The sequence below is a fragment of the Adiantum capillus-veneris genome, chromosome 4, assembly GCF_014529385.1.
Source record: "Adiantum capillus-veneris isolate H3 chromosome 4, ASM1452938v2, whole genome shotgun sequence".
Classification (NCBI taxonomy): Eukaryota; Viridiplantae; Streptophyta; class Polypodiopsida; order Polypodiales; family Pteridaceae; genus Adiantum; species Adiantum capillus-veneris.
The window spans coordinates 11497864-11508676 of record NC_140934.1 but is presented as its reverse complement, the minus strand read 5'-3'; the positions used below and the strand labels follow the sequence as shown (position 1 = coordinate 11508676).

The 10813-nt window shown below is 40.4% G+C and overlaps 1 protein-coding gene across 4 annotated transcripts; it reads left to right on the top strand.

Moving 5' to 3' along the window:
• The first annotated feature begins 801 nt into the window (after positions 1-801).
• On the top strand, positions 802-5002 carry LOC147458705 (uncharacterized). Of its 4 annotated transcripts, XR_015187792.1 has the most exons (8): positions 872-1324; positions 1739-1792; positions 1871-2374; positions 2581-2989; positions 3068-3145; positions 3224-3654; positions 4005-4048; positions 4118-5002. XR_015187792.1 is itself a non-coding variant. In XM_086510145.1 (6 exons), exons 1-6 carry the CDS (start codon positions 1320-1322, stop codon positions 3272-3274), a joined length of 1101 nt encoding a protein of 366 aa, XP_086366271.1. In that variant the 5' UTR covers positions 872-1319; the 3' UTR covers positions 3275-3755. The 4 variants fall into 4 exon arrangements, 3 of the variants coding, with proteins under 3 accessions (XP_086366272.1, XP_086366271.1, XP_086366273.1); XM_086510145.1 differs by lacking the exons at positions 4005-4048; positions 4118-5002 and having other exon boundaries at positions 3224-3755; XM_086510146.1 differs by lacking the exons at positions 1739-1792; positions 4005-4048; positions 4118-5002 and having other exon boundaries at positions 802-1324; positions 3224-3755.
• Positions 5003-10813: the final 5811 nt, after the last annotated feature.

The following is a 10813-nucleotide window of genomic DNA, read 5'->3' as shown; positions in this document are numbered from 1 at the left end:
AATACTCATCTCATGCACTACATGACCGTTAGTGGCCATTAAATTTCACATTCAAAGATAAATGACTTGCCAAAGTGGGTAACACCTCAAGGTAATAGGGTCTAACAAGACTCATGTGATATATGCTCTTTTGATTTGCCAAGATCTCTTCCACCCACTACAATTATACAAGGAGCCTCAAATGCATAGAGCCAAACTTGTCGTCTCTTCTATGCTGAGTATAAGGTGTGTTGTAGCCAAGGTGATGCAATGATGTCAACATGCCCTTTGTGTGACATCTTTATGATGGTTGCTGGCCTGTTGTTATTGAGTGTAAGGCCCCAGTTTGGTTGCATACTCTGGTATCACTTTCTTTCTCTCAGGCCCCTGTCAGACTGGGACACCCGGCCCACTCTGATTTTCGGAGGGTTCGCAACTTCGCTATCACACACAAATTTTCACAAAACAGAAGCCCTGAGCGCACAACGAATGGGGATAGGGCAGATGACGAAGCCCCCACGTTCCACGCTGCACAGCAGGGCTTAGAGCCCGTGAGTTCCCTTCCCGCACACCTTTTTGCAGATGGCCATGGAGTTTGGAAACTTGGCCGAGGGTGTTTGCCCGTCCCTCTGACAAGGTACTTCGGCCAACTTTACCTTTTCGCCCAACGAACCGATGCTCGCCACCTAAGCAAGGCCACCTCTTGCCTGCCCCAGTGTGACACGGACCTCAACAATGTGCACTACAAGGTTGGGAGCTCTCCTTTCGATCTTTAATGGCAAAGTTCAAGCTTGAACTCTCATAGACTAGTGTATCTGTGAACTTGGCGAGTTTTCCTTAAACTTCAACTCTTGGCAGACTTTGGCTCGCACAACCCTTTTCTTGCAGGCCCATAAATGAACTTTGTTTGGGTTGCGGGTGTAAACAAGGGCCATTTGGGCGAACGTTCCCTCCTCGCAGCAGACGGGCAGAAGAATAATGATTTAAACATAACTAATCGAAGTCCAGCGTATGTGAGGCTTGCCTCATTTTATTACCTGCGCTCCCACCACCAGCTCTTCTCCTCCCTCCTCTATCACAAAAAAGAGCAGGCATCGCCATAGCCGAGCTTCTCTCCAAGCTTAGCACTACATTTCTCTTTCGCGCCTGCTGCTTGTTCACCTAAGGCTCTTAGCGAGCCAATTCTTAGCTGCGAGCTTCTCATTGGCAGTATGACAGTTTTCTTGTGGCATCTCTTCTTTCTAATCTCCGATCCCTGAGACACCGCTCCTTCTAACTGGTCGCTCTTTCTTCTGCTCTCTCGATCGCATCACCGTTTTAATTTCTCCGGCCTCTTGTAAATGAGGTACATCTCTTTGGCGAGTTCCTGCAGATGCAGGCGGATTTGCCATCTGCAGTGATGGTCTGATTTCTCATAGATTTGTTATTTTTCGTGTCTTCTTGTCGTGTGTTTGTGTATATTTGTCTGCTTTGAGTGCTCTCGCTTTCGTATGTGCAAAGTTTCTCTCCTTGTGCGTGGTGATTCTGCATTTGGTTTCATGTATGGGAAGCAGGCAAAGCTTTGTAATCTCTCCTGTCGAGAGATCTGGCAGTTAAGCTTTCTTCCTGTTTCTGTTGTACTCTGCAAGCGAAGCATGGTTGAAAGGTTTGTGCTATCGGGCAACAAAGAGACAAGCAAGGAATGTGCTTGATTTATTTATCATGGATGAGTGGACTCAAATGGTGCAGTGTTAACGGTATCTTTTATCACTGAATGCAGATCTCGCCTTTGTGTGTGTGTTATACTCTGTCATTGTGCGGACATGACCTGCGTGTGAGTTTTTTTGGAATGCCTTGCTGGCTATGAGAACACCAATTGTTTCTGATGATGACTCGACTGTGGTGATTGCAGAGATCAAGGCGGGGGGTTGTTGTTTTCTCCTCCGATTGAGAGGAAAAAAGTGAGCGTAAAGCTGAGCGGGAGGGAGGAAGGCAATGAATTACCAAGGAGGCGGCCTGGCTTTGGAGGTGAGAGCAATTATGGGAATGGAGGAGCAAAGATTATGGGAAGCGTGCTACAGGCGGGGAGATTGAAGGGAGGTAGCTCGATGCCCAGCAACGGCAATGGGGCAAGGAGTTATAATGAGGAGGTTCACATGGAGCGCTTGTCACCTGTTGCGAAGGCCCCCGAGGAAGGGCTTCTTCCTCAGTGGGGTCGCGGCAAACGTTCCCGCTGCAGCCGACCTGAGGCTTCCAATAAGCATGCTCCCTCTCCTCCTCCTGCCCAAGAGTCCTCTGCTCCTCCTCCTAACAAGAAGCACCTTTCGAATGGAATTTCTTCTTCTAAGCTTCGCAGCCAAGGCTCCTCCAAGGCTCCATCCAGCAAGTTCAGTGCACCTGAACGTCCTCTCTCTAGGTATCTTCCCGTTTCTGCGTCTCCTATTTAGGACTTGATTCTCCTGGTTTTGGCTGTGCACGTATTCTTACTCCCACCCACACCGGACATGTACTTGCATGCCTGTGCACACACACACACACACACAGAGAGAGAGAGAGAGAGAGAGAGAGAGAGAGAGAGAGAGAGAGAGAGAGAGATGAACTTGGTGTGGATCTTGTGCACAGAAACGGTTTGATCAATAAGCCAGTAAATGGATCTGCTCAGACCAGTGGGTTTGACTCTACAAGGCCAGTTCTGGATGCTAAGGAGAGGGCATCCTCTCTCCAGAAGAGGTGTGCTGATTATGGCAGTGGCAGGCAACAGCAGAGAAGTGAGGGATCAGATCTAGCTACGACAAACAATGGTCTTGGCAATTGTGTCGAGAATGTCACTGTTATGTACCACACCACTAATGGGACTGGTGTTATGTGTGAGGGCAATGGTCTAGATTGCAACAAGCCTAAGGCTGAATGGCCTCGGATATCCATTAGCCTTTCCCGGAAAGAAAAGGAGGAGGATTTTTTTCTTTTTAAAGGCTCAAAACTTCCACAGCGGCCTAAGAAACGGCTCAAAGTGGTGGAGAAGGCTCTCTTGGTAAGGCATCTTGCCAGTCAGAATATCTCATCAACACTGTTGAAAGTGTGTCTTAACTGTAATTATATCTCCTTGCAGTTTTGCACTCCAGGAAATTGGCTAAGTGATATCTCCCGTGGTCGCTACGATGTGAGAGAGAAGAAAAGCACAAAGAAGGTATGCCTTTACAAGTCTTGAGAAGCAATTGCTCTATTTTCCTACTTCTTGCTTTACTTATATGTTTCTTCTTTGCAGAAACCTCGAGGTCTCAAGGCTATGGACAGTGCAGAGTCGGACTCAGAGTAGCTTTTGAAATTCAATCAGAGTTTTCAGACAAAGAAGAGGTTTTATATTGGAGGAATGTATGGTGTCTCAAGCATGACTTTTGGGGTCGCACTCTTTGTAATGTTCGACCTTATGGATGGATGCACCCTCATGTAAAGTTGTGGTTGCATTTGTCCTCTTCTTCATGTACCCATCCCAGTGATCTGTAGAGCTGTCAGCATGTCTAGCCATGTTGATTCTGCTATTCTTGCATGACAGGCAGCTAGAGTCAGTAAGCTGAAGGCTAGGCTACCTATGCCTTCCTTTTAGTGGCACACGCAACCAGGGTGCCACTAGGTATATTGAGTAATTGGAGCATTCTCTTGTAAAGTTGAAGACAAAATCAGAGACACCTAGAATGGGTACTACTCTGATAAATTTTGTTCATGATGTGAAACTGAATTATATCTGATGGTTATAATCATACTGGCTTCAAAGCCAACGCATTTTACATCTTATCAAATTTGTGGCCTTCTTGGTTTTACATAGTTTAAAAAATGAAGGTTCATAATCAGTGAAATAAATCTGTAGCTCATAGCTAGTTTGCAAGAGCCTACATGTAGAGATCAAGGACTTATAATGAGTTTTAGGCTTTTGCTATCCCATCGAATTCTCTGTGATTCTTCCTTTCTTCATGTATGGAGGAAGCTTTACTTATGGGCCATATGTGGTTTTATGTTTTACAATTGGCAAGCCTTGTGATGCTTTTCAGAGAGATTGCTACGGAGTAATGGAAAGCGAGTTTGGACGACTATTGTAAGTGATTGAACATTATGCTCAACAAATAGATGTGCTCGGTGCTTGATCAATCTGTTTACTTTTCAGGTTCCGGCTTGATAAAACATCTGGTACACTGTATGCAAGGGGCTTGCTCTGACAAGGTCAAGCAAGGTTCAGATGGTATTGGGGATACAACTGCAGTACATACTGTAGGCTTGGAGGGGCTTTTGCATTGATAAGGTCTTTCTCTTTGAGATCTGTTATGTGTTGTTACTGGAAATGGTCGGATGACTTGTTTCTCACTCGGTAAAAGTTTGGATTGAAGACAAGTTTTCTATTGCATTTTGAGGCATGACACACAAGGCACTCATCAGCTGTTTGCACAAAGCTAGCTTCAGTGTTGCTGTGTATCAGTATATTACCCTCTGCAACACCGTTGTCAATACTAGGTCATTGGTATTTGAGGGTAGCAACCTCATTCGTCCCTTGCTCTTATTTGTACATTTCTTTTTTCTTTGCTTTTTATTCCTAGTTATCCCCTCAAGAAAAATTGTTGTCAGCCTACCTCAATGAACAGATGAGGTGGATTCCTTGTGATTCGGTCTTCTTGGCTTGTTGAATCAATGTTGATAGCAGTTGCAATAGAAAGAAGGTAAGGATTATACATCCTGTGCTTCAGTGACATGAATGCAGGGGAAGGTGGGTGATTGGTCTGACGGGGTGGTTGGTGGCGGCTACAACACGAAGTACAAGATTTTACATCCGTTCTCCAGACTGAGTATTTTCCATTATTTCAACTAATCTATTCTTGTAAATTAGCTCTCGAGTCTCCATCAATGATGTGATTTAGCATGAGCCGTCGGTGCTATTCGGTGAGAGTTACATTATGTGGCCTCAATAATGCATTCCTGAATCGATAGATATCAACCTTGAATGTATCAGTGGTAATTTCTTTCTGTTGTATGGAAGCTGCTGTCCGTGTTGACTAGTGCTGATAATGTTCGAACAACACATGGCTAATCTATTTTTCTCTGTTGATGATGGTGTAAACAATGCCCGAGTCATGTTTATTTACTATGAGCACAAAGGAGTGGCTCTGTTGCGCTTCTCTAGATAGGGGCATGTCGAGTGTGGGCATAAATGTGATTTGCCAGGCGTTATTCTTAGCAAACAGTATAAAAAGTCACTCGGCTTGCAAAAGTATATTGGTTACCAAGTTTCAACCTAGCGTTCAGGAGATGAGGTACCTTCAATTCAAGCGTTGACAAGCAACACTGCAAGAGGCAATGCTAGCATTTGTACCATCAACAGATGATATATGTTGGACTTTTGAAGAGTTTGGTACAAGGCTTGAAAAAAAAGTTCTCTTGGGCAGCATATTTATCTTCAGCCTATGCTTTGAAAACTCTAACCTAAACTGCTCTGAAAAACCTATGCCATTCTCTTGCCAATTTCTCAAGTTTTGAAATGTGAATCACATTAAAAGTAGTGTCAAAACGATTCGCTTGATGTATGTGACCACTCGTATGCACATGACTGAACTGTACAGACTTTTTTTTTTGGCTGTATCAAAATCTATGGATCATGCCCATACGTCGATGGAAAGCGAAGTCGAGTCCAGGAGATTCTGAAATCTTGTAAGATACCATTTCTGAACAGGTTGAAAACACTTTTCAAGTCGAGTTAACAAATGTTAACACCCCACAATGTACTTGAGTGACCAATGCTACCATTCCACAAAGTACACTGAGTGACCATTGTGTCCCAGAGATATTTCTCGAGAGTACCAACATTTTGAAATTGCTTGATAGCACATATTTTCAAGTCCAGAGCTGGCTCCTTTCTCGCCTCAAGCTGATGCATGGAGCATTCATGCCACTTGTGATGGCCAGGACCACAAGGCCAAGTTTTTTGATACTTTATACTGATTTAAGTGGATCTTACTGTATGCTATCCAGGGGTCCTCCTTGATAAATTTAACAAGTATATAGCTTCGGTTTTTTGAGGCATTCACCATCATACCACTATGAAAGCAAAATTGTCGAGGGCATTCCCAAGGTTTTCTTCATCTTTTAGAGGACAAGTCAAAATCACTGTATTGTTTGCATATAGCAAAAACATGATTGTATATAATCAATATGAACTTCCTCAATACCTCTGGCTCATATACTCAAGAACCATGTGCTCCAACTCATGGATGTGAAGACCAAAGAGAGTTGAGAAAGTGCGCATCCTTGTGCAGCACCAATGCTGCTTGAGAAAATTCAATTCTTCTCATGAAAACACTAGTAACTATAGGTACAAAAATTAATCCTAGTTTCTCATGTACATGTTTGAATGTACAAAGATAAGAGGAGAAAGCTTGAACTCTTGCGAGCGCGTGTGTGCACATAGCAAAGAGAGTACGTAATGGTGATGGAAGTTGAAAAACTGTCGCTACTTTATCAATAGTCAAAATGATGATAAGTTCTTCAATACATACACTTGAAATACAACATAACAAGGACTATGCACAACAATCAATAAATTGCTAGTGCGTGAGTTGGCAAGATGAGTTGCTATCACTCTTGGTAGGTAGATGAAGTTGGTGAAGTCCAATTGTCGAAAGAACGGTAATGTTTTTTGTGTTTGCATCCTTGTGCCAATGATAAATATAGATGTGAAATCATTTAGGCATACCATAGGTTAAGCTTAATATATCTCAACACTCCTCCAGTTCAATGCTCTCTCTCTCTCTCTCTCTCTCTCTCTCTCTCTCTCTCTCTCTCGAACTGCAAGCATTTGAAATTGCTTTAGCTTTTCCTTTGTGAAGATGTTTGAAACTTGCATATTTGTCCTTATGTACATAAAGTTAACGTTGGTAAAGTCCAATTATCATTACAATGGCAATGATCTTCTTGTTTCCTTTCTCATGCCAATGACAACATAGATGCGAAATCATGGTATGAGCTTAGTTGGTGTGCCACAATATCTAGTACTTTCATGCAAACACAATGGAATTAGTTAATGAAAAAAAAGTTTTCCATTAAAAGGATTCTTAAGAGAACCTTCGGTAATATAGGGTTGATTTCATAGCATCATTTATAGATTAAAACATCAAATCATGAACATAACTTGAAGACAAATTCACATTCAGATTGACAACTTGTTGAAGATTGGATTTGATCCCCTCTCCAAAAGGACTCTTGTATTATAATTCTCTCACAACAAGATAACTTTTACAACAGATCTTGTGCTCTTGTAGAGCTGCTTTGAATTAATGAAACCCATTAACCACACATGGTGTAACCATCCTTCCGAAGCCTTAAACACCCAGCTGGGAGAAAGAATCGTGGAGGAAGAGAAATATTTTTCATGTAAAGCAGTAATATTTTCTTATAGGCTTGCTCTAAGAGCAAGCTTTGAGTATAGCTAGAATAGTAGAGAAAGAAGAAGATAAGTTTTCATGGATCTACTTGCTTGGATATACATCCATGGCCAAGCATGTAGACTATCTCTTGAGCTTTGACGAGAGAGGAAGGGAGAGAGAGCATTTGCTTTGCCACAAGGGTACACGAAAGTGCAAGAAATTGAGAGAATGCCTCAAAATCTCCATGAGCCCTCTCCTTTTTGCTCTTCCCTCCACTCGCCAAAATTCCCAAAGTGAAATGAAAAAAACTTGCCCTCCCTCCGTTTGACTTGTCTTTGGCTAAAGAATACATGCACACTTGTTTGACTATCCATTAAGCATATGTGAGCTACTTTGAACATGTGGCCTAGCCAAACTTAAAAGAGAAGGACTAAAGTCAACTTTTAAATAGGGCTGCCTTACTCTTTTGCTTTTTTCTTTCATTAATTAAAAACCGTAGCCTTACCTTCAAATTAACTTGCTCATGTGCAAGTCCTTGCACTATCTTTTAGCAGCTCTATGAAGCTGACCCGAGCTAGAATCTACTTGCTAATTTAGAACCTTTTAAATTAGAATGGTCCCCGGTAAAAATTAAACTTCTTCTTGGGCTTTGGAGCTTCACTTTCTGTAGAAAACCTTATCATAGTCCTTTGGAAGTTCTATGAAGCTAGTCCCAAAACCTAATAGATTTAAACTATCTTTGATAAATTTTAATTTTACCTTAAGGGCCTTCCAGACTTCATACTTGTTGGAGTCTAATGAGTAAATTTTATCACTTAAAATTTACACAGTTAGTCTCTATTTTTAGACTATCTTTGATAAGATTTAATTTTACTTTCCATATTTCATACTTGTTGGACTTTAATGATAAGTTTTATTACTCAAAATTTACACAATTAGTTTTTATTTTTAAACTCTTATAATTGCTCTAATTAACCCCCTTTGTCTTGTACCTTTGATCAAGGTTGCTCGAAATAGTTTTATGCATTCTTGACATGTAATTGTGATCGGGATAAATTAAATAGCAACTATCTTTGCTCTTTTATAGGCTTCTTTCCTTTGGTCTGAAGCCTTTGACCAAACTAAGTCTACAAGCACTTTTATCAACTTCACTTGTTCTCTTTCATTTTTTCAAGACTTAAATGACCAATTGAAGATAAATTACTTTTAGAAGGTTAGGAATGAATTTTCATGACATTACCTCTTCCTTAAAGTCATAGTCGTCCTCAACTATGGAGTAGGAAAAATAAAATCATAGCCAATCCTTTTACTTTAGGTAGAGGATCCTTTTTTAGCGGTCGACATCTTTTCACAATGGTGACTAATTCCACTTGGTGATTGGAAGATTTAGCTGTTGCAATTATGTCTTTACTTTGCTGTTACATCTTCCAAAGTAGATTGGCAAAGTCTACTTGGCGCTTGAGAGTCTAAGTTGCCATAAACATGATTCATTGTATGTATACACTTGAAAAGCTATGAACATTAAAGAAATCTTATAGTCAAAACAAGATAAAATTCTTTATGAAACATGTTTGTTCATCCTTGGTTCTTACCTTTGATGTGCGTCATTATAAACATTTATTACAAGGCTTACTTTATCCTTTGACTGAATATTTTGCATCCCCACCTTGCATCTTCAAAAGGATAATTCTAAAATTTAATAAGATATCATCGGTTAGTCTTACTACCTGAAAAAACCTTGTCTTTATGTCGTAGGATATTCTCAGATTGTAAGATCTCTTCTCGACCTTCAAATTTGGATGGATCTTCAACTACTGGGTCTTTGGGTGGCTCACATTTTAAAAGACTCACATGAAAGGCATTATAATGAGCCAAATGCTAGGTAACTTTACCTTATAAGCCGATTCATTAATTGACTTAAGGATTTGAAATGGGCCATAATAGATTTTTTTGCTAGCTTAGTATAATAATTTTGATGACCCGTTGGGCATCCTTGTTTCTCTTTGCCTGTTGTATGGCCTACACGTGCTTTGGGAAACATAAATAATACCCAATCATTTTCTTTAAAGGTCAAGGCTCTTCTAAGCTTATTAACAACAACCTTTTGTTTCTATTGCGTGGTGGATATAGTTTCCTTAATCTTCAAGATTCTCAAAGGTCTCTAATATAGTCATCTCAATAACAAAGATATTCCCAAATGTCTCGACTATTAATGGGAGCTTGGATCTTCCTTCAATAACTTTGAAGGGTGCTTTTTGTATAGAAGTATGAACAAAGTTATCGAACACATACTCCAATAAGGGGAAATACTTTTCTCATTGATCTCTTTGATCTACCTCTGTAACATAGGCTTTGAGTAGATCAATAATGGTCGGGTTTTCTATCTCACTTTGGCCATCTGTTTGTGTGTGATAGACTGAAGAGAAATTCAACTTAGGACCTAGATTCTCAAAGAGACCTTTTCAAAAATTAATGGTCATTCTCAAAATTATGGATGTTGGTTTAGCCATGATACTTAAAGATTTGTGATATGAAGAGGGTTTCCATATGGTGACCTTGAATGGACTTTTTGACCGATATAAAATGTGCTTGTTTATTAAACCACATTACTATCATCCATATTCATACATTTCCATGAATAGACCTTGTCAATTCAAAGATGAAATCCATGGAAATACTCTCCCATGGGGAATTAGATATAGGTAATGGCTAAAGCAAGCGAGGCTGATTCCCTCTATCCTCCTTTGTTTTTTGACATACAATGCATTTGGCAACATAGTCTTGTATGTTTGCCTTTATTCTTGGCCAATAAAAGTACATTTCAACTCTCTTGAGAATAGCTTGAATCCCTCTATGCCTCGCATAAGGGGGAGGATGAAATTCATACATAACTTTTTCTCACAAATACTGTGTAACACATAATCCATTGCCATAGAGAAGATAACCATCATCTTGTACATTGTATGTTTCCTCTTTCTTTCCTAGTGCAATAGCTGACATCGCATATTTGAAGTCTAGATCTGTAGCATAGTTACCTATCACAGAAGATATATCATTGTGAGTACCTATTGATACATCATTCACCGTTGTTTTATGTGAAAGAGCATTGGTCACTTGGTTGTGCTTGCAACCTATGTGAGCAATATAAAAATTCAACTGAGAAAAAATGTTTGTCCACCTCACTTTCTTGTCACTTAATTTACTTTGCATCAAAAAATTAAGACTTTGGTGATCTGTGCGCAAAATAAATGGAGTGCCTAGTAAATAATGTTTCTATGCATCTAAAGCACATAAGATAGCTAGTAGCTCTTCTTCGTATATGTCTAGATTATGCTATGGGATGCCCTTCTTGAAGTAACACAACCCAAAGGCATTGTCCACAAGCATCACATTGGACTTTAAAAGGTTTTGAGAGGTCCGGTAATAATAATACATGTTGAGAGAGAATCTTG

Bases quoted from the DNA above. Each gene is read 5' to 3' on its own strand.
- LOC147458705 (XM_086510145.1), top strand. The intron at 2,375-2,580 runs GTATCTTCCCGT...TCTTGTGCACAG, and splicing joins CCTGAACGTCCTCTCTCTAG to AAACGGTTTGATCAATAAGC. The intron at 2,990-3,067 runs GTAAGGCATCTT...ATCTCCTTGCAG, and splicing joins TGGTGGAGAAGGCTCTCTTG to TTTTGCACTCCAGGAAATTG.